Source organism: Lynx canadensis, chromosome D1 (genome assembly GCF_007474595.2).
Source record: "Lynx canadensis isolate LIC74 chromosome D1, mLynCan4.pri.v2, whole genome shotgun sequence".
NCBI lineage: Eukaryota > Metazoa > Chordata > Mammalia > Carnivora > Felidae > Lynx > Lynx canadensis.
Window position 1 is genome coordinate 14,666,379 of NC_044312.2, and position 24,773 is coordinate 14,691,151.

Consider the following 24,773-nt stretch of genomic DNA (forward strand, 5'->3'; position numbering starts at 1 on the left):
CCACTCAAGTGACAAAGGCGTTGAATGGCTATTTTAGGTTTGCAATAGTGTGCTCAATAGCTTTTTAAAGAATGCAATAGAGGTACTTACCAAATATTTCCCCTCCACTAGCATATTCTGTCACCAGATAAATCATCCGTTCTGTCTCCATAACCTGGTACAAAGGCAGGAAAGCGACAGATAGTGACACAAATGACAGGCTGATATCATGGAAAGAGAAACTAAGGAATCCTCTTTTGTTGTCTGAAATATTAATAACCATTACTGCTTACAGGAAACTTAAAACACTGGAGGGGAGACACACATAAATGCTATAAAGAAGAAAGGGGGTAAATAGGGATCCCTTCACGTTCTTAAACGTAGGAAGGATTTACTGCTTGAGACGGACGTTTTGTTGTTTCATGAGGCCTCTGCAATCTCGTAAGCTCCACAAAACTGAGAAGCAAAGAAGCTGCCAAAAACCAGAAAATTCACATTCGACACTGATCACTTCCAAGTTCAAAAATGTTCCCCCCAAGACCCAATCAAAACAAAAAAAGCCTAGGGAAAATGGTGGGAATCACTTAAGAACTGCATAGAAGTCACATATGGATATGTTTTTTTAAGGGACAGGACAACTTTCCTCCCTGCCATCCATTTCTTCAAAATTGGGAAGAATCATGTAAATATTCAACACTGCAATATAAATTACTCATCTGTATTTTGTTTTGGTCCCTATTTTGCCTTTTTTATTTAGTTTTATTGTGTTGGCAGTCCTTTCTTCCTTTTTTACCTTTATCACTAAATATTTTTTAAGGTAATGTATGAGTATATATGCTCATGATAAATTTTTTAAATGCCGGTATATGAACAAAAGGCCAAAGATTTTCCTCTTCCCAGCCCCCTCCTCCTATTCCCCCAAAGGAAACACTGTCCATAAGTCATTTATTCCGTATCATTCTAGAGCAATGCTGATCAACAGAATACAATGTAGGCCTCATATATAATTTTAACTTTTCTAACAGCCATATTAATAAGTTTTAAAAAAGGATTTTTAAAACTTAGTATTTTATTTATCCCAGTAGTCCAAAACATTATCATTTCAGTTCCTCATTTGCTGTAGCTACATTTTGATACTCAACAGCCATGTGTGGCCAGTGGCTATCATACCGGACAATACAGCTTTAGACTTTCACCATAATTCATTGGTAATTATTTTGCTCAATTATTTCCCAGTTACTTGACCTTTGATATCTTTACACATCAATATCATGTAACAGCATTATGTGTTATAAGAGTAAATCTCTTCTTCGGTATGGTTTCATGGTAATCTATCACATGAGTGCACGTTACTTTTTCAATTTAGTAACTGTATTGTACTTTTTTTTCTCTTTAATTTTTAAAAACCATATACTGGTGGTATTAGCTCATTGTTTGTTACATGCATTGCTTCCAAGATCTTCCTGTATGTTGATTAACACAACAAAACGTCAATGCTCTACATATATGCAGGTGTTAAGTAAAAAAAAAAAAAGAAAATTTTTTTTTAAATTTTTTTTTTTTCAACGTTTATTTATTTTTGGGACAGAGAGAGACAGAGCATGAACGGGGGAGGGGCAGAGAGAGAGGGAGACACAGAATCGGAAACAGGCTCCAGGCTCTGAGCCATCAGCCCAGAGCCCGACGCGGGGCTCGAACTCCCGGACCGCGAGATCGTGACCTGGCTGAAGTCGGACGCTTAACCGACTGCGCCACCCAGGCGCCCCGAAAAAAAAAAGAAAATTTTAAAAAATCGCATATCTCCTGGGGCGCCTGGGTGGCTCAGTGGGCTAAGCGTCCGACTTCAGCTCAGGTCACGATCTCGCGGTCTGTGAGTTCGAGCCCCGTGTCGGGCTCTGGTCTGATGGCTCAGAGCCTGGAGCCTGCTTCCGATTCTGTGTCTCCCTCTCTCTCTGCCCCTCCCCCGTTCATGCTCTGTCTCTCTCTGTCTCAAAAATAAATAAACATTAAAAAAAAAATAGTATATCTCCTTTGTACCCCCAGGTCTTTTATTGACTGCAAATGTTCTTTTACTCTTAAATTTTTCAGTAGTTCAAAAACTTTCCTATACAGTTACCTATATTTGGCTTCCTCTACAAATTGACGATTTGGCAAATGACCTGAAAACTACCTTGATACTATTTATAAAGACAATTTGAAAGCAATTCACCCTGGCAGCTCAGAATCCCCTATTAACAATACTAGCTGCCAGAGAGCAAAATTAAAGCTTAAAAGAGGGCATTGTTCAAAGTCATGCCTGAAACTGAGACTTCTTATAAGCTAATGAAATCCTGGGTAAGAAAGGTAAACTTGGAGAATTCAGTTGTAAGGTTAATACCTCCAAGTTAACCTCTTGAGGAAAGTTGGCCTAATAACCCTTCAATTATTTAAAGATGATTTATTTTAAAAAGTGAGGTCAAGAAGTTTACTCAGTTGATCAGGATAGGAAGGAAACAGAGGTTAGACGCCTCGGAGTTTGCAGACGTTAAGTCTTCAGGCAACACCAAGAAGCTTTCACGAGTTTGCTTCTGGGGCACAACGTAGGTGTGGCTCAACAGAATTTGGTCTGATAAATTTCAACAAGTCTGCTCCTGCTGATCTAATTCATTTCATTATGTGAACAGCTGATGCCAGAAAAGAGCCCTAAAGCTGTAGCCTTAACCACACACACTAACATCATAACATGCTTTCCTTTCCATAAAGTTAATAGACTCTGAAAGCCTGCCCATTGTGCCTCCACCCTTACACATGGTGCCATGTCTGGGCCAGTAACCTTTACTGCAGAGTAACAGCAGCAAATGAACCGAGTGGGTGGCCACTTCCTGAACAACTAGGTGATGGCTGTTCTGGTAGAAAGCAGCAAGCAGGGCTGGCCTTATGCAGAGGCAGAGCTTGTGACTGCCAACACACTGCAATTTGAGAAGCACCCCAAAGCCCCACCTCTCCCAAAATATCTCTTCCACCAGCCTGCTAAGGCAAGGTCCTCTCTTCCTATCCGGCTTGAAATTCCAGCCATTAGACTTATTGCTTTTGCAGTAAAGCAAGGGAATTGTTGAGGGTGGCATGAAATATGCATACTTCTCGGGAAGGTAAGAGAACTAGAAGGGAAATCTCTTCCATTACACAAAATCAATCTCACGGTTACCAAAATAATCAAATGCTACCTCAGAAAACGTAATCTAGGACCCTACTAGAAAAGAGGTGGGTTCTGACTGACCAAAGGGGCCATAGTTAAAATATCCTTTTTCATCATACGTCATACCAGGATCACAGAAATGAGCATTTAAGTGATGTTAGAAAAAGATAATGTTATATTCACCTCTAGCTTTTCATCCCTAAGAATTCTCCGTTCCTTCTGGCTTTCCCATTCTGTTTTAGGATTTGGACCTATACATAAATAAGTTCTTGTCATCTTCTGAATAATCTTTTTGTGTAATTCTCACAAAGAATGGTCCCCAAGCTTTAAAGAACAAATGTGAAAGGCCTACATGGGTAAGGTAGAGCTTACTAGTAAAGAGCCAGGTAAAACATGAGTGCTGAATGTGGAGATAAAAGGGTGGGGAAAACAGGAGGATAAACATATGAACACAGAAACCAAGAAAAGCTGGAGATGTTCACCCAGACACCTTTTCCTCAAAGGCACCTATACACATAAAATGACCATCCTGGATTCTTCGCTGCCATACGCTACCCCACTAGGGAACCTACCTGGTAGAGCCTGATGATGTGGGGGTGGCAAAGCATTTTCATAATTTGAACTTCCCGGAAAATCTTCTTCAAGTTTTCTTCATCCAGCTGGGTCTTGTCTATGATCTTGATAGCAACCTGAGAACAGAGGGAAAAAATGTACTCTGATGCATTATTAAAAGCAGTTTACTAAGGAAAATTAAATCCACTTGAACACATTATATTCCACAAAATATAAGTTGCCACTATTGTGTTTACAGACTGTCAATGAAGAAAATGAATTTACTTTTTAAAAAGTCAGGAAATGTATTCCTAGCAAGTTGGTTTCAAAGGAACAGACTCCAAAAGCTAATGGGTGTTTCTGCCATTTCTTAAACCACTCCTACAGTAAAACCTTATGGCAAACAAAATACTTCAGTGCTCCACACATGTGGTCTCATTCTGGGAAAATCATGCTTTGATGCGGGCCATGAGATGTTGGGCCTCTTATTAAGATAAGAGGCTTACATCACAAGTACATGATAAGTCGGTAAGACTGGACCAGAAATTACACGGACGCATCCCACATCTCACCAGATGCGTGCGTAACTCCACAGTCCTGGGGGTGGAACAGGCAGAGGTCACTACACACTGAACATCTGCTGGGCGCCGAGCATTGCTCTTCGTGCTTTCCGAGCACTACATCATTTAAACCTCACAATACCCTACGTTATTATTAACCTTATCTTACAAATACGGGAACTGAGACACACACAGATTAAGTAATTTACTCAAGATTAAGTAATGTAAACTGGCATGTGGTAGATCCAGGATTAAAGCCCAGGTAGGTTGACTTTAGAGTCAAATTCTTAACAGTAATGCTATAAAAATCTGAAGCTCTTTCTGTACCGCAGATACACTCCTTCAGCATCAAACATCTATTTTGCTCATCATTCTTAGGACATCCAGCAGCAGGTACATTTTAAAACAGAATGAAAGATGAAGAACGTTTATAACCCATTGTATATAAACTTCGTCATTATTCCTAGTGAATGAAATACTCAAAATACTGTGTTGCCCCAAAATATCTGTATCTCCATCTCAGTCAATCAGCAAGTAGGCAAAGAATATTAGTTTGATGAAGGACCAAGACAAGGTAAATTCTAGCTCCTTTCAATGCTAAAATTCTGTGATTCCCCACACTGAGAGAGGGAAAGGAAGTTTACTAGTAAGAAAAAGAAAAGAAAAAGCAGAGAAGAAAATTTCAACAATAAAAATGTTCAGTCCAGAGCAATAAAGACGATAAAGAACCATACGTGGGAGATGATTCAAATGTAAGAATGACTAACATAAAGTAACTCTGGAGTTGATTCAGATGTTAGAATGAAGGCTAATGGGAGAAAGGCCCAGGGAGACAAATTTCAGCTCAATTCAAAGAACATTTAAGCCCTGCCTAATGATGGAAAGTAATAAAGTGAGCTGGATGTAGCTCAGCCTACAATAATTAAATCAGATGCAGCCTTAACTTCAAGGGACTCACAATCTAGTTGGGGAAAGACATGTGTGAAACAGACAACAATACAACGTTGGAAACACAATCGGCAAAGCTACGTACAAGTTATGACGGTGGAACAGAGGATCGAGTGTGACCTTCACCTGCGGGAGAAGCTGACCTACAGAAAGACTTTACCAACAAAGCAGAACTTGAGAAAAGAAAGAAGTGGGACCGGCAGAAAAGAGGGTAGGAAATCTTACAGGAGAAATAGTAAAACCGTTAACAAATCTCACCGGCTGTCTGATCTCCTATAAGAAGCCTTGCACCAAATCACCCCAGATTAGCGGGGATAGCTCAGTGGTAGAACATCTGACTGCCTATCACCCTGGACTGTTAGCGTTTCTACTTCTCCTCATTACTGTGCCATATATCACACACAGGACCTTAACTCCAGCAATTAGTCTGGCATCTGCAACTGGTTCTCTAAGAACGGCTCCCAAAACAACTGGGGGAAAAAAAAAATCACAGTTTACAATGTCTTTTTATATAACAAATATCTGGGTCTTAATTAATTATTAATAAAATAGCACATTATACTTTACAGATTACTTTCATATACGTAACATGCTTATAAACTTGCAGCCATATGCCGTGGCAGAGCTTTCCAACTGGTGTGCTAGAAATGGATTACAAGTGTACCCGAGGCCATGGGTCGGGGCAGTGGATCACCTCCGGCCTCAAGAAACCTCATCTGTCTACCCCAGAGAAAATATGATCATTTTCTGCGTATGCCACAACACACAAGAAGTTGGGAAGCGATACTAGTTTTGCTGATCACCAACTGTCCAAGGACTGGACCTCAAATCCCCTAACCTGCCTATGCCTACCAATGGATGGCACTGAAAAGTAATGGGGGGCAAGGATGAAGACAGTTAATGAGGGCTTTTAATGCATTTAACCATATTTTTGTACTTCTTCACACCCAAGAGAATACTGAGTCACACTGTAATTGGGGGAGTCATATAGTAGGGCCTCCTAATTCACGTGAACTCATTCTGAATTTCATTTGCTCTCTGAGGCAGTAAGATTTTCATCAAGGGAAAGAGAAAACCAAACCTAATCACCTATGAGAACAAACTGGCTTTAAGATCTTATATTCTGTGCACCTAATAAATATTTTTAATTTAATAAAGATAACGGTATAGCATGGATGTAGTTTCACATTTCATAACAAGCAATCTGACTTCACATAAAGGGAATATGGTCCTACGTACTGAAATGTATCCCTGTCTTTTCAGGGAAAATTGCATTAAGTATAATCTGTTCTTAGAAGGCGGAAGCAGAGAGGTTTTAATACGTTAAAGCATCAAATTCCTGTCTACTCTTCAATGAGACTCCAGATTCAACAAGACACAGGCAAAGCTTTGCCTACCAGCTGAATACAGTGTCAAGAGGAAGGACTCTGGTGTCAAGCTCCTGGGTTCAAAATCTTGGAGCTGCCCTTTAATGTATAACTTGGAGCAAACTATTTAATTTTTCTATGTCCCTTACCTAAAAACTGTGGGCAACTATTGAACCTGCTTGAAGGGTTGCCGGGGATGTACTAAGCTAATGGATGCAACCTGCTTAGTACAATGCCTGGCACGTGGTAAACATGCAATAGACATTAATTATAGGTACTGCTGTCGTGATTTGTTTTCCGGAATCAAGCCTTAAACTTCAGGCATTCCTCGGAAAAAATGAGATTTGCTTTACTCCACAACAAAATCCTGGATCTCAAAAACATCAGTCCCTTAAATCGAGGGGCAAGTTGAGGGGACCAAGAAGCAAAAGAGCTAAGAATTTGTGGGCAGCATCCAGAACCAACTGGTTACTTCCAGCTGATGTGGGAAGAACATGGAAGGAATGTAGCGAGGGGGGGAAATGCATTCCATTTGGGAAAGTCACACCAAGCCAAAAGATGGAACCCACAGCAAGACCTGATCCTGAGGGCTGGGCCGGGGACAGCGAGCTCTGCTTCTTCATGGCAGGCCGGGCTCCCCGCCCTCCACACTAAGTACTAACACCAGAGAGGAGGACACACATGTTATTTGGCTCCAATTTTAGCTGCAAACTGAAAAGTGGAGATTTGAGAAAATGGAAAAATACCGATGAAACAGAGAAGCTACCAAGTCAGAGAGCAAGGAGCTGGCAAGCAGGTATGATTATTTTAAGAATACCTGAAGAGATCGATGATCATGAATTTTCATGGCTACAGATTACTGGTGACTACATAATAAACGTTTTAAACTACATCCCAGTTGCTTGAATTTTTTTTTTAATTTATATTTGAGAGAGAGAGAGAGAGAGAGCGTGTGAGTGGGGTAGGGGCAGAGGGAGAGGGAGACAGAGGACCCAAAGCAGGCTCTGCACTGACAGCAGAAAGCCTGACGCGGAGCTCGAACTCATGAACCGCGAGATCATGACCTGAGTTGAAGTCGGATGCTCAACTGATTGAGTCACCCACGCATTCCCCTACTACGCCCCAGTTGCTTAAAAAATGAAATGCATCCACAACAAAAGGTTAACTGCTAGGTAAACAGAAGATAAACTCTCGAAGAATGTGTTTAAATTTTGGTGCTGGGGGCGCCTGCGTGGCTCAGTCGGTTGAGTGGCCGACTTCGGCTCAGGTCATGATCTCACAGCTCGAAGGCTCGTGAGTTCGAGCCCCGCTTCGGGCTCTGTGCTGACTGCTCAGAGCCTGGAGCCTGCTTCGGATTCTGTGTCTCCCTCTCTCTCTGCCCTCCCCTGCTCATGTTCTGTCTCTCTCTGTCAAAAAAATAAAATAAACATTAAAAAAAAAAAAATTTGGTGCTGAAAAATCTATGAATCACATCCCTGCACTTACATATAAAAAGCGTAACAAGGGGCGCCTGGGTGGCTCAGTCGGTTAAGTCTCCGACTTCGGCTCAGGTCACGATCTTGCGGTCTGTGAGTTCGAGCCCCGCATCGGGCTCTGGGCTGATGGCTTGGAGCCTGGAGCCTGCTTCCGATTCTGTGTCTCCCTCTCTCTCTGCCCCTCCCCCGTTCATGCTCTGTCTCTGTCTCAAAAATAAATAAACGTTAAAAAAAAAAAATTAAAAAAAAAAAAAAGCGTAACAAGTGAAAAAAGGAAACTTCCAACACACTACCAAGGACCATAGATTTCTTAAAGTTTCTTGTTCTACATAGAATTCTTTTCTCTTACAAGGAGCAGGATTTTATGAACTGACACTAATATTAATTAAACATGGCACTGTATCAAATATGTTGCTGAACAGATACAGCTTGCCGGGAGTCTCTACCCAAGAGATTTCCATTCAACAAACTCTCCTTTTTTCATTGGCATGTGGTATGACAAAAAATTAAACTCAGATCACGCCAAATTTAAAGTCACAGTTCTTCATTATTCATTCTAGAAGCGGGGGGGGGGGGGGGGGGCGGGAATAGCTATTTGCCCCTTTTAGTTCTTACTGTGTCCAGTGCAAATTGATGTGCTATGAATGTAAAATATATACCAGATCTCAAAGCCTTAATATTAAAATGAGAATATAAATGATCTCATTGATAAATTTATATTGATTACATGAAGTAATAACATTTTAGATATACCAGGCTAAATAAAATATATTATTAAAACTAATTTCACTGAAACCTATAGAATGGGAGAAAATATTTTCAGACCACAACATATCTGATAAGCAGTTACTAACCAAAATAAACTAGGAATTGACAAAACTCAACAGAAAAAACACAAATAACCCAATTCAAAGATGGACAAAGGACCTAAGTAGGCATTTTCCCAAAGAAAACATACAAATGGCCAAAACATTATAATTTATCAGGAAACTGCAAATGAAAAAACCACAATGAGATATCACCTCATGCCTGTTAGGGTGTCTATTACCAAAGACGCTGGTGAGGGTGTGGAGAAAAGGGAAGCCTTGTGCACTGCTGGTGGGAATATAAATTGGTGCAATCACTATGGAAAACAATATGGAGGTTCCTTAAGAAATTGCAAACAGAACTACTGTATGACCCAGCAATCCCACTTCTGGGTGTATATTCAAAGGAAGTGAAATCATGATCTCAAAAAATATCTGTACTTCCGTATTCATAAGCGGAATTATTCACAATAGTCAAGGTAAGGAAACAATCTAAGTGTCTGTCAACAGATGAATGGATAAAGAAAATGCAGCATACATATATACAATGAAATATTATCCAGCCTTAAAAAAGAAGGAAAGCCTGTCATTTGGAAGAGCACGGATGAACCTGGAGGGCAGTATGCCAAGTGAAATAAGACAGACACAAAGACAACCACAATACCACAATGCACGTGGTATTACCTATATGTGGAATCTAAAAAAAAAAAAAGAAAGAAAGAAAAAGAAAAATTCAAACTCACAGAAATAGAAAGTAGAAAAGTGGGTGCCAGGGGCTCAGGGGATGGTGGAAGAAATATGGACAAGTTGGTAAAAGGATACAAACTTTCATCTAAAAGATGAATAAGGTCTGAGGATCTAATATAAAACATGGTGATTATAGCTGATAACACTATTGTATTATTGAAATTTGCCAAGAGGCTAGAACTTAAATGTTCTCACCAAAAACAAACAAAAAAACAACCAACAGAAGAGAAATAGCAAATATGTGAGGATGAACATGTTAATTAACTCAATGGGGAAGTGGGGGGTGGGGATCCTACACAATGTTCGAGCATATCAAAACAACACATTGTACACTTTAAATATCTTACAATTTTGTCAATTATACCTCATTGAAGCTGGAAAAAAAATGAGTTTCACTTGTTTCTTTTTACTTTTTTAAATATGACTGCTAGGAAATTTAAAATCATTTATGTGGCCCACAAGTTAGACGATGCCAATAAGATGCCAGTTAAAGCAGGTATTACATGACAATGACTTCTGAAATACTTGACTCAATGTTGAGGATTGCCAGTTACTGATCTCGAAGAAACTTGGCAGGGTGCAATGCACTCAATGCTCAAACGCTGCCTTGGGAGAGAATCTTAAATTAGGTCTGAAAAGTTACATTCCAAGAACTCACTTTAATTCCATTAAAAACTGTTTATTGAACAACTGACTGGCTTAAGGCAGCGCCCTGGTGCAGCCGGCTGGAGGCTACTCTCAGCAGGGTTCTGAGAGAGAATTACGTTTTCCACTATTAAGCTAGCAGTTCACAAAACTTTGGGTCTCAGGACTCCTTCTCTTAAAAATTGTTGAGACCAAGCATGCCTGGGTGGCTCGATCGGTTAAGGTTCCAACTTCGGCTCAGGTCATGATCTCATGGTCTGGGAGTTCAAGCCCTGCATCGGGCTCTGTGCTGACAGCTTGGAGCCTGGAGCCTGCTACAGATTTTGTGTATCCCTCTCTCTCTTTCTCTGCCCCTCCCCTGCTCACACTCTCTCTCTCTCTCTCTCTCTCTCTCTGTCTCTCTCTCTCTCTCTCAAAAATAAATAAACATTAAAAAAATTTTTAAACAAAAATTTTTGAGACCTTCAAAGAAGTTTTGTTTACGTGAGTAATATCTATCAAGATTTACTTAGAAATTGGTTAAAATCGGAAATGAAAACAGAAAATTTTAGAACACTAGAACACACAGCACACATTTGACCAGCCATCAGAGTAATTACCTCATCTATCATGTATAATCTCTTGAAATCACCACTGTATAACTGTGAGAGAAGGAGGGTGAAAAATGAGAATAATGTTTAAATATTTAGGAAAACAATTTTGACCTCTGAGACTCACTGGAACAATTCTGGAGACTCTTTTTTGGGGGTCTCTGGATCAAACTTTGAGAACAACTGCCATGAGGCATCATTGTATGTGATCAATTAACTTCTTTCCTATTATCTTAAATCGTATATCTTTGGGAAAGCTGAAAATATAGTCAAATTGTTTTCTGTAGGACTTGATGCATTCCCAGTTACGAACAGCTTCCAGAAAAGGAATGTGAATGCCTTTTGCAATCAGCCTTGATTTAAACATACACACACAAACTTCTTTCTTTTAAAATACTGGAAAATAGAACTGTCATCAGGAAACAGGTTTAATGAAACTCCAAACCATCACAAGATATACAAGCTGGACTATAAAGCTAAACCTGCCAGGCACTAACTGGCCATGATTAATGATGTGCCATGTGGCAGTTGTCAGGATGCAGGCTGGCCATATTCTTGGGAAATCCTGACCTCTGCCCCGGAACCAATCAAGAAGGACTACATATTTTATTTTGTAACAAATAGTCAAATCAAGTTCAAAGGGGCAAAGCAAAGACATATATTTGGGAGGAACTGATTATTCTATCCATTTTACATACCAATCACAACTGTTTCTGGAAAAATACAAAGCTGTGAAGCCTAAAGAATGACTGAGATGCTAGGATCCCAGCCAACTCCACACAGGAGGCCACCACATGACCACCAAAAGTGAGGGTAAATCAGCTTTCAATGAACCCCTGAGGAAATAGTTCACAGTATCTAACAGGTCTTTAGGTGACTTATTTTTCTATACTTCTCAGTTTGGGCTGTACTAAATGGTGACAATGAAATCGTTTGTGCATTTACAATGTCTGGAGGATAGAGAATTGCAAGCTTAGCAAAGCGAGAAAATCTACCATGAAACATGCATTCTTCTTGGAAAAATTCCTAAGGTGGAACATGGCTATATTGCGCATAATTGATCAATGGAAATTTTCTGGTGATTACTGGAATTCAAGGAGTAGAAGGGAAATTTTTCAGACAAAAAGAAAATGATTTCTCAGTTGCAATAATTCCCATCTGGTTAACATTTACCCTCTTGGAGGGCAGAAGCCCTCAGACTATCTCTAATGTAATGGCAACTCTCTCAGACACACCGGCATTACCATCGCTGTTGTCATTTCAACGTTTACACAGTGCCAACGTTTTGTATGCTTTCTAGAACATGAAATCAACTTCTGGTCTTTAAGTTTCCCATTTAAATGAACTGAATAAAAAGATATTCAAAAGGGAAAAAAGGAGTGGAGAAGAGGAGAAGCTGATCACAGCAATGAAGAATTCTTTACAAATATCAGTGCCCCGTCCATGTTCGGGTATCTGTTTTCAGTTGACCATGGCTTCGAAGTTTAAAAGAGAGATTCAGAATGGGATTGATGGCTTCATTCCAAGGTTAGGGAGCTATTTTACAAGGATGAGAAAGGGCAGGAGGGGAAAGAGCAGGAAAGAGGGAGTGGGACTGAAGAATGCAGGGCAAAGAGAAGATGCTTTGAACATAGAGGGATTGAGCAAAAAAGCATTCAAGAGATGAAGAAGAAAAGGGTAAGAGCTCAGTGGTTTAATAAGCAACTTCCGATGATTTAAAGTGGCCACCAAAGAACAAGATCTAAGAAAATGGTATTATGAAAAAATATGAATTGTTACAGGAATGTTCTTAAATAAAAGACAAACAAGGAACAGCAGGTAGTCCAAGGGAAAACGTAAAGCTATGGTGGGGAATGAAGCTATGAAGGATGGAATTTTAGTCCCAGAGAAGAAAGATGAGACATGTGGGTGAAACTTGGCAATGACCTCAACTGTGAGGTTAGAAGGAGGCAGAAAGCTGAATGAATTTCAAGATGAATCTTCTTAATGAAGTACACGCCACTCTTTCCTGGAGTGCCAGCTCATAGGTAAAAACAACACACACTCATAAAAGGACTGTGCTCTTCCCAAGAACGGCATTTGTCAAGGAGCCTGTGTACTGTTAAGCACATTTAGATGTAGCACCTAGAACACTCAGAGCTTTTTAAAGCACCAGCTGGAAAGAAAGTTGAATTCAACTGGCACGGCGTAACTTTCTTAAACTTCCCCAATGGAGATTTATTACACTGAACATCCTGCTAACCTTACAATGGTGGTGTTGTTCCTGGTGAACAAAGTCAGCAACAGTTCATATTTTAAGTTGTTTTAAACTATATTAATATGCCTCCAAGGCCTGGTAAGATAGCCTGTGGTAGCAAAAGGTTGAGCGAACCAAGGGAACACAATAACGGCCGGAAAACTACCCTAAATTCCTCATCTCTTACGTCTGATTATTTGGTAATGGAGACGAAGGGAACACGGGAAGCCATCTCCATCACCAGAGAGCATCTAGCTTATCCTCCGATTCTGAAACTTACTGGTTCTGCGTCCTCGCGCGCCAGTACTGTGAGCTGTCACGATGTACATCTGTATCCAACCATGCTTCCTAACCTGAATACTGATGACGCCGCGCTCTCCTCCCTGTGGCAGCCCAGAATTCAAGAGCCAGCTTCCCGGTGCTCGTTAGGAACACGGCACCAAGTACCTTCTGACGGGCTTCCTTCACAGCTCGCCCTTAGTGCTGGCAGAAAAATGCCCCCCTGGGATTCCATCAAAATGGGAATATTTCGTGTGATGGTGTTTCGCACTGCTTCTGGCTTCAACGAGCTCCTTGCATTTAATGGTCATCACATGTTCAAATCGATAGATCTTACATTTCCAAAATTAATTAATTCTCAAATTTCTGACATTTAAAGGTAGGAAGAAGACTACTGCTAACACTGCCAGAGAAAAATAGGAAAAAATGTTCTATTAAAATGTAATACATTATCATACGTATTGTTATTATATACATATATCCCATATATGTTAATATCTTTATATCCACATTAAATGTAAAAACACAACTACATGAAGCATGTACCTGAAATAACAGACTTGACATATAATAAGATTGCTTATCGTTTCCCTTAGCAGGACTACATGCATCCTCAATTCTGACCTTCTATGACAGTCCTAATCTGACATTATGGTACAAGTCTAGAATTCTGACAAGTTTCTAAAGTATCATCAAGGATTTTAAGTAATCATACTTGTGTACTAATTGACTCAAACACTGAGTACAGTTAATAACAGTGAGGGGCTTATTTAATCATTAAAAGTATCCACAATTTAAGCAAAGCCCAACCCATTACACTATCTTTTGGGCCCTCTTTTGGTCTTGACAAGACTATTTTTAAGCAAATTGATATGACCCTAACTTACTATCAAAGAGACCCAAAAAAACCTCCAGACATCAGAAATAGTTTCATTTAAAATAGATATATGTGCATAAATATCTTCTTTAAAAACAACAGCTCGTGAGAAACACCATCCAGAAAATCACATGGACTGAGATTTAGGAGATGAGAAAACAAAGGGAGAATGTAGAGAACTGGAAGGAAATAAAACGTTCATTGATAACAATTTCATACTAAAAATAATTATCCCTCCATGTTTAAAAGTCCTTTTGAATTTTCCAGAGGTCTTTGGGTCACAGATTTCTATGGAGGACACAATGGCATTCTTTGAAACAAAGTCCAACAAAACCCCGCCAATAAATCAAATGTACTTTTCTGAGTAGAAGATGGTACAGAATAAAGAGCTCAGGGCAGGAAAGACATCAAAACTAAAATACACAGTAGCAGAATCTTTTCCCCTTTGAACAAAATCTTGCTATTAGAAAAGAAACCCTAATACGTAAGAAAGAAAGAAAAAAGAAAACAACTACTGTGGTTAACTTTGGGTAAAAGGTTCAGAAACAGACAAAACTTTTTAGAACCCTTGGGTTCTAGACAACAATCTGGAAATGGGATGGCCAAAGAGCGTTGGACGGAGAGCTGGGATGTAGAGTTCAATTCCCAACTCTGTCACTAAAAATGTTTGTGGCAAACCTCGGGCAAGTCACCAACTCTGTAGTCCTCGACATACTTGTCAATTACATAAGTGTGTGCCTGCATGCACGTGAAAGCAGAGCTATCAACACAAAGGCTCTCGCTGTGCCAGTTCCTAATTAGAACTCCAACATTTCTTCTTCTTTCAAATTCGCTTCTTTCAAAAAATTTTTTTAAGTTCTAAGTTTCATTCATATAAAATAAATCAGAATCACTAGTTAGATAACTCTCAACCTTGAATGATTAAAATATTCAAGGGGCCCCTGGGTGGCTCAGTTGGTGAACTGTCTGACTCTGATTTCGGCTCAGGTCATGATCTCACAGTTCATGGGATCAAGCCCTGAGTTGGGCTCTGCACTGACAGTTCAGAGCCTTCTTGAGATTCTCTCTCTTCCACTCTCTCTCTGCCACTCCCTGCTTGCTCTTTCTCAAAATAAATAAATTTTTTAAAAATTCTCCCTTATTGGAAGGGAAGCAAAAATAATATAAAAACAGGGAGGGAGCCAAAACATAAGAGACTCTTAAATATGGAGAACAAACAGAGGGTTACTGGAGGGGTTGTGGGAGGGGGGATGGGCTAAATGGGTAAGGGGCACTAAGGAATCTACTCCTGAAATCATTGTTGCACTATATCCTAACTAACTTGGATGTAAATTCTAAAAATTTTTTTTAATTCTTTATTAAAAAATAAAAATATTTCAAGCCTACTTTTATAGTGCTTTATAATGTAAGACCATATTAAAAAAGCTTCATTTACTACAGCTAAGATAACCTCAGTGAATTAGTTCTTAAAGAGTATTACCTTTCTCACTTAAATTAAGCAGCCATTACACTAAACAAAAAGCGTAACACCACTGTTTGTCGAGGAAAACCCTGGCATTTGCTACTAATATTTTCACTAATGGTGAAATCAATGTCTCCTACCATTGGTCCTAATTACACTAAATAATCAATAATACTGATATTAATTTCAATCCCACTTACAGAAACCACAGTAGACTTTATAAATGAAGTGTGATGCCAGCCACAATTAAGTCAAACTAAGTAAACCATAAAATACAACTTAACTAGGAAGAAGCAAATAGCAAAAACAAAAATCCAAGTCTAAGATCTTGGACATGCTATCCAAATTTGATAAAGTTTCCATCTATAGCAAAAGTCTTAGAAATTAAAAAACTAAAGTGTCCAGTTTAGTTTCACATTTTTCTTTGTGTTTTAGACAAGTTAATTCCAATATATTAAACATAAACATAATAAGAATAGACAACATATATTGAGCACTTAATGTGTGCCATGGTATTGTTCCTTTCTTTTTACTTTTTATTATGGAAAACTTCAAATGTTCATAAAAGTAGACAGAGTAACGTAATTAGCTTCAATCAGCTTCAATAATTCTTAACTCATCGCCAATTCTGTCTGCTCCCTACCTCCACCAATCTCACCCAAGACCTCATCACCATATTTCATTTGGAAATATTTCAGTATGTATCTCTAAAAGGATTCACACTCTTTTAAAAAATATAACCATGGAATCATCATTGCACTGGGAAAAAATGAACAATTACAGGCATTAGCTCTTCTTCCTCACAACAACCCTATGAAGTACTATGATTATTCCCATAAAACACTAACGCACACACCAGTGAAGTCATTTGCCCAGATAACACGATACTAGACAGTGGAGCTCTAGACCCAAGCCCTTAACTACTATGTTTTCCTGCCTCTGAAAACTAGATTTTGTTTATTTTATTCTTGAAAATAAACAAGGAAAACTGGCTCATAAAGGAATTAATGACAGACAACATCAGAAGTCAGGTTTAGGGGCGCCTATGTGGCTCAGATGGTTAAGCATCTGACTCTTGATGTCAGCTCAGGTCATGATCTCATGGTCTGTGAGACCAAGTCCCACGTTGGGCTCTGTGCTGACACCAAGTAGCCTGCTTGGGATTCTCTCCCCCCGCCTCCCTCTCACCCTCGCTCTCTGCCCCCTCCCCTGTTTGCATACTCTCTAAATAAATAAATAAATAAATAAATAAATAAATAAATAAATAATTTTTTAAAAAAAGAAGTCAGCAAAAGTTGTAACAGAGAAAATCTATTCGAGTACCTCACCTCTTCTCCGACTGCTTTCTTCAACTTCTGTGGGTATGCTTCATGAACACCTCAACTTTCCTCCACTTAACATAATGCCAGTTACTATAAGGTTTATTCTCTTCACTACAACCAGCTCTACCATGTCAAACTGGTATTTGTTTAGAAGGTATCTGTGACTGTCATCTGTGACTCACTGGGTAAGACTCAAAATTAAATATTCTCTACAGAAGTCATATAATATGTAGCAAAGAGACCCTAGGGTGGCCAAACTCCACTGATTCCACATATACAATGATACATAGATTCACACCTTTGTGTCATCTCTTCCCTCACATCCAACTCGAGTTGGAGGTCTTGAAGTAAGTGGCCATGTTTGAGAAGACCATAGGAAAAGCAACTGCGGGTGATCTCAAAGAACTATAGGCAACATCCTTAGAACCTGACAGTGGCCTCCAGCCAACAGCCAGCAAAAAGTCACTCATAAAGGCACAAGGAAATCAGTTCTACCGAGAGCCTGAACAATCTCAGAAGGGAGTTCTTTCCCATTTGAGCTTCCAGATGAGAACACAATCTACCCAGTAACTTGATGGCAACTTTATGAGACCCTGAGTGGAGGACTAGGCTGAGCTGTGCCGGGCCTCCCGATCCACAGAAACCAGGGGATAATCGATGTGTGCTCTCTTAAGCTGTTAAGTTTTGGGTAAGCTGTTACACAACAAAGGAAAACTAATACACCACGGTCCTTTGTGATGTACATAACTCTCATCTCTAAGAAATTCTAGGCCAAGGAAATCTCTTCCATAATTTATGGTATAGAAATCCAGGAGCTTCAAAAAGAATTCAAGCATAAAAAGAGAACTAAAGCTCTTTCATGACAAAAGCTCTGGCCCTACTTACAGGAATCCTGGCAAACCCTTTCCGTAAAAACACAGGTAAATTCTTCACTGGAAAAAGTAAGCATGCCTACTTTTGTCACCTGCAAAGGTAGTATCACTTCGCAAGTGAATATCCAGTTGTCCCAGAACCGTTTCTTGAAAAAACTATTCTTTCTCCATTTAACTGTCCTGGCACTCTAGGTCAAAAGTCAAATGACCATAAATACAAGGGTTATTTCTAGACTATCGAATCTACTCCAATGATCTGTATGTCTATCCTTGTGCACGCTGTCTTGCCTCCTAGTTCTTGATGTTCCAGATATTCACATTTACCTTACTCTGTTAAGGCTGATACTTAGGAAACGAAACAATGGGCTTAATAAAGTATCAAGCACCCAATATAGGACCTAGGAGGACCAGAACCCAGTTGTAATTTAGCAAATGTTAAAGAACCAAACCAAAAACATTTTTGCCTATGGCTTAAGGGGAACTCAGATTTTATTACTGAAAAAATCAATTGAGAAAGCAAATATTAAATGTTGGGATAAAGATCGCCTACCAACTTAGCAAAATAACAAATAAAGTAACTAAGAAGTGGAGTAACAGTCACTAGGCAACCACAGTGATGCTTAAATGGGGTGCCTAGTCCAAGCTATTATTTCAATTCATTCATTCGTTCACGCAAGTGTGTATGTTTAGATGCCAACTACTTCTTTATAAAACACAAAAACAAAAGCAAACAGACAAAAAGGGACCGATGAAGTGCTTACAAAATCAAATCTATAAAATAAGAAAATCAAAAATAAAAACAAATCAATAGATTCTTTCAGCCACTGTCTCCGTGGGAAATGGCCAAACATCTCCAGGTCAGCGGACATGCAAAGAACTCAACACCATCAAGTCCGTGAGTCTATAAGCAATGTACACAAGGGGAAACTTCTAATATATGGAGCAGGGACAAAATGTGTCAGACTCTTCAAAGCATAGATAGAAGATGTTCTGGCCCTCACCTCCCCAAATCTCTGCTTTTTAACCAAAAAAAGGACGAAGAAAACTAGGGTTTCTTTGTCCTCTGGTTCCTCCAAACTAGGTCAGGTCTGTGTGTAATTACTGGGTTTCACATTCCTTTAGAAAAAGGAAGAGATGTCAATGCATGGAGATTTTTAACAAACAGCAGACTCAGGCTAGGGGTAGACGCAAAAGAGTGCCTCTGCTGCTGCTGGTGCTGCTAATAATCATAATCATAATCATAATCATAAACTGGGAAATAGTCTTTCGTTTTTAATAACGGTAAGCCGATTTTCAGACAGGTAGGAAACGAGGCCTAGTTTCTCATTCTAAGACAACAACTAAACTTGAACTTGTGGATAAATCCTCCCAGTTTCATCTTCTTCCTGGGCACACTCCCTACTTAGCAAGGTTGACATCAACTGTGAAAAAAAAAAAAAATCAAAATGTATTTATTGGAGGCTTTTATAATCAAGAACACCTACAAAGAAATTAATTAAGAACTAGCGTTTGCATTACCAAAATTCCTCCCTTAGAAAAAGAATCACCGTGGGGTTCCTTTCAACAACACACTCATAGAAATTTTAACTGCAAGATGGGTCATATACAAACCTTAGTGTTTTATGTGCTTTTCCATTTCCATCCCTACCCCAGAATAACCACTGTCCTAAAACTTATGCTATCATTCTTTTGCTTTTCTTTACGATTTCACCATATACGTATCACTGAACAACATACTATTTACCTAGATATGTCTGTTTTTAAACTTTATGTATACAGAATCATACTTATTACTGTTTACTACCTTTTTTGATCCCGATTAAATTTATAAAACTGATTATATTTAGAAAATTGCTCCGAGAAATGCAGGAAGAGGTATCTAATTCACTTTGTGCTAAACAGTCATCCTTTTATGAATACACCAACTTTACGTATTGCTTTATAGATGCTAGACATTTGAGTTGTTTGCATTTTTAGTTATTATGAACAGTACTTTAAATATTCTTATACGTGTCTCCTGGGCCATGAGTGTAAGAGTTTCATTAGGGTGTATACTTAGGAATCACTAAGTAAAGCCAAATTGTTTTCCAAAATGGTTGTATCCAACAGTGTTAAGTGTTCCCACTGCTTTCTATCATCTGCAACAACTACTATTTTTTAATTTTTCCCAGTCTGATGGCGCATAAGGAGGCAAAGAGTTCCTTGCTGTTTTAGTTTGCATTTCCTTGATTACTAAGAGAATGGAGGATCTTTTCATACATTCATAGACCATTTGTTCCTGCTCCACTGAAATCAACTTATTCAGGACTTTCCTATTTCCTTTTCTTCCCTATCTTATTCTTTTTAATTTAAGGAGTTCTTTTATATTCTGAATAACAGAATATATTCTATTATATTCTGTATATATACATTATATATTATATCATATATATGCTATAATTACAGCATATGTTATATATATTATTCTGTATATATACATTACTTATATTATATTATATTATATTATATTATATTATATTATATTCTGAATAACCTTATCAGTACATCTTCTCTCAAGCTGTGCCTTACTTTTTTACTCTTCATGTTGTCCTTTTTTTTGTTATTTTTACATTTTATTTATTTTTGAGAGACAGAGAAAGACAGAGAATGAGTGGGGGAGGAGCAGAGAGAGAGGGAGACACAGAATCGGAAGCAGGCTCCAGGCCTCTGAGCTTTTAGCACAGAGCCCGACGCAGGGCCTGAACCCACGAGCCGTGAGATCATGACCTGAGCCAAAGTCAGACGCTCAACCGACTGAGCCACCCAGGTGCCCCTATGTTGTCTCTTCTTAAAAGTAAGTTTTTTATTGAACCATAATGTATATACAGAAACGTGAACAAATTATAAGTGTACGTACATACACAAAAGCAAGCTGGGGTTCTCAATAACTTTTATGAATGGACAGGGTCCTAAGATCAAAACGTTTGAGAACCACTTAGTCAGACATACGTGGTATCTTCTCATCCTTCTGTCACTAAACGTCATGTGCCCCAGCTCCTCTCTTCATACAGTTCTGGAAAACTTCAGATCTATCTATCTTCCAGTTCACTTTTCAAATTTACCCAAACTGTATCATCTTTCCATTGTGTTTTTCATTTTTAAGAAGTTCTACTGAGACTGAGCTCTTCTTTCGTATCTTTCTCATCAATTTTGAGTCTCTTCATGATATCATATTTTTAATTCCCTCTTTTATTTCTTCAAAAGTCTACAGTCTGTGAGACTGATGGTTACTACTGATGTTCTAGTTTTACCTGTCACTGTGCAACAAACCATCCCAGAACTCAGGGGATCAAAACAATAATCATTTCTTTTGCTCACAAATTTGCCAATCTGTCCAGGGCTTAGAAAGGACAACTTGTCCCTGCTCTATGTGGCATCACCTAAAGCAGCGTGACAGAGGCTGGGAATCCACTTTCAACACGTTTACTTATAAGGCTGGCAAGTTAATGCTGGCTGTCAGCTGGGAGCTGAGCCGGGGTCATGGGCCTGAGGCCTTAGTTCCTTAGTTCCTGTTCATATGGGTTTCCCCGTGGAATGCATGGGCTTCTTCACAGCATGCGGATGTGTTCCTAAAATGTATATCCCAAGAGAATAAGGAACAAATGTGTGGCATTTTTACGGCTTACCCTCAGAAATCACATAATATCAGCTCTGTCAGATTCTTCTGGAGAAAAAAAAAAAAAAAAAAAAAAAAAAGCAGTCACAAAAGCCTGCCCAGGTTTAATGGAAAGGAGCAGACTAGTTCTTGATGGTAGAATAGCAAGGTTCTAGAAGAGCACATGACATTGGTCAGGAAATACTGTTGAGGCCTCTTTGGAAACAATAATCTAACTCATAGTTGCTTGTTTTCCTGTGCAAGCTCACACTTCTTGCCATTTTATTTATAAAACTTTGTTGAGGCCACTCTATAAAATGTGTTTCTACAAAGATCTGTTCTACTGTTTTTTTAGTTTCTAGGTCATTTATTTCTGCTCTCATCTTTATTATTTCCTTCTTTCTCCTGGCTCTAGGTTTCATTGGTTGTTGTCTTTCCAGCTCCTTCAGGTGTAAGGTTAGGCTGTTTAGTTGAGATTTTTCTTGCTTCTCAAGGTAGGCCTCTACTGCTATATACTTCCCTCTTAGGACCACTTTTCCTGCATCCTGAAGGTTTTGGACCATTGTGTTTTCATTTTCATTTTTTTCCCATATATATTTTTTCATCTCTTCTTTGATTTCCTGGTTGACCCACTCATTGTTTCATAGCACATTTTTAGCCTCCAGTGTTTGCGTTTGTGGTCTTTCCAAATTTTTTCTTGTGGTTGACTTCTAGCTTCACAGTGTTTGTTACGTTCAGAAACGGTGCATGGTACGATTTCAATCTTTTTGTATTTGTGACCTAATATGTAATCTATTCTGGAAATGTTCCATGTGCACTTATGTATTCTGCCGTTTTAGGATGGAATGTTCTGAATATATCCGTTAAGTTCATCTGGTCCAGTGTATCATTTAAAGCCATTGTTTCCTTGTTAACTTTCTGCATAGATGATCTGCCCATTGATGTAAATGGGGTGTTAAAGTACCCTACTATTACTGTATTGTTATCAATTAGTTCCTTTATGTTTATTATTATTTTATATATTTGGGTGCTCCCATGTTGGATCTGAATTTTATTCTCCCAGACACTTGGGAATCATAACCAGCTGCAAGTATTTTCATTTTTTGTTTTTTTTTTTAAATCGTATTTATTTATTTATTTTGAGAGAGACAGAGATAGCGTGAGTAGGGGAAGGGGAGAGACAGAGAGACAGAGAGAGAGAGAATCCCAAGCAGGCTCTGCACCATCAGTGCACAGCACGATGTGGGGCTTGAACTCACGAAACCGCGAGATAACGACCCGAGCAGAAATGGAGAGTCGGATGCTTAACCGACTGAGCCACCCAGGTGACCCAGCAACTGGGAGTACTTTCAACTCAGTTATCACTTTATGGGATTTTCAAGCCTCATGGATAGTATGAAATCTGGCTGCAAATCCACGTGAGTGTGAGCTTCTGTTTAGGCAGTTTCATTAAAGACTCTCTGCCCCCTCCATCCAGATCCAAGACATTAGAAAGCAAGTCTCTGCTGCAGAGCACCTTTTATCCGCTGAGGACGTCACCTTTCTGAGGTCCCATTTTTCGACAGGCAGTCTCCAGTATGACCTCCCACTACTCTGCTCGGACACTATTCTTTTTCTCTTCTCGTCTCTTTTACTCTAATCCTGAAAGAAACCCTCAGCATAAACACCATCTTCAGGGCTTACGTTACCTTATGAAATCATGCTTTCTAGCCCCTTTGAGACATTCTATTGTTTTGTTGTACACAAGCTCCAGCATTTTACATATATATGTGTTCACATATTTTTTCCTTTCCCCAGCTTCTTTTTAAAATGTTCTGACCAGGGGCGCCTGGGTGGCTCAGTCGGGTTGGGCGTCCGACTTCGGCTCAGGTCACGATCTCGCGGTCAGTGAGTTCGAGCCCCGCGTCGGGCTCTGTGCTGACAGCTCAAAGTCTGGAGCCTGTTTCGGATTCTGTGTCTCCCTCTCTCTCTGACCTTCCCCCGTTCACGCTCTGTCTCTCTGTCTCAAAAATGAAAAAACGTTAAAAAAAAAAAATTAAAATGTTCTGACCAGAAGGGGCTTCTCTGTACATCTAATCTATTGTATTACTGCAAAAGGAATTACTCATCACTCATTTTAAGTTATTTTACTTATTAAAAATTGATAAATGGGGCACCTGGGTGGCTCAGTCGGTTAAGTGTCTGACTTCAGCTCAGGTCATGATCTCACAGTTTGTGGGTTCAAGCCCCACGTTGGGCTCTGTGCTGACAGCTTGAAGCCTGGAGCCTGAAGCCTGCTTTGGATTCTGGGTCTCCTTCTCTGTGCCCCTCCCCTGCTCATGTTCTGTCTCTCTGTCTCCGTCTCTCTCTCAAAAATAAACATTAAAAAAATTGTTTTAATTGATAAATAATTTCAGGAATACATTTATATTTTTAAAAGGCAGCTATGTAAAATCTAGCGCTTGAATGGAAACGCTTTGGAAAATATTAATATACTTCCTATAAAGCCATCTGAGGGAACTTAAATTTATTAGACATACTAACTTCTATCCCAGATTTTTCATGTCTTTTAAACCCTATTGGGGTCTGTGCCCCTATGCATATTTTAAACATGATTTAAAACTGCACCACAACCCAAGAAAAAGGACATTTTACTGATTTAAAAGAAAAGCAAAGAAAACAAACAAACAAACAATTTCTAGTGTCAATGTCTTGAGGTTAAAAAAAAAAAAAAAAAGATGAGGCCAATGTCTTGTAAGAGATAAATTCAAGTTCTCTTTGGCAAAATGAAAATGAATCAATTAGATTTAATATTCATATGCAAGTAGATTTAATATTCATGTGCATTTTATGAAACAGATGCCCTTACTATATTTTTTAAGTTACAGTCAAGGCTCAAAAGAAGCGGGGGGGGGGGGGGGGGGGGGGGGGGGAAAGGGGGTAAGCCACTGGGATAAGAGCCTTTAAATGTTAGATCTTTCCACCATGCTGAAAGCAATGGCAACAAATTATCATATTCCCCAGAAGATGACAGCCAAACTCTTACATCCCAGGGGAGAAATGGCTATCACAACTATTAGTCGGCACTGGCAGGAGACTTAACAGCAAGCCACCGAACAGACCAGTTATTGTTCTTCATCTTGTGCAACATGAACTTTCCAGCTCAGCCTGCTAAGCATCACAGTGGTCTAGGAGGAGAAAATCCACATGGAAACAAATTCCAAAATGCCATTTCCCCTATGGGCAGTATGCGTTTCCAGATTCTTCG

General features: G+C 39.2%; 1 protein-coding gene across 6 annotated transcripts in view; it reads right to left on the minus strand.

Moving 5' to 3' along the window:
• Nucleotides 1–24,773, minus strand: part of SIK3 (SIK family kinase 3) — a 243,572-nt gene that overhangs the window by 115,624 nt on the left and 103,175 nt on the right. For 5 of the 6 annotated variants that reach the window (XM_030331847.1, XM_030331850.1, XM_030331848.1 and 2 more), the window contains exons 2-3: nt 3,727–3,843; nt 91–154 (exon numbers count right to left, since the gene is read on the minus strand). In XM_030331847.1, coding sequence (XP_030187707.1) covers nt 91–154; nt 3,727–3,843 — 181 coding nt within the window. Of the gene's footprint in view, nt 1–90; nt 155–3,726; nt 3,844–24,773 lie in introns of those variants that run through there. The other variant, XM_030331851.1, reaches the window with a different exon arrangement.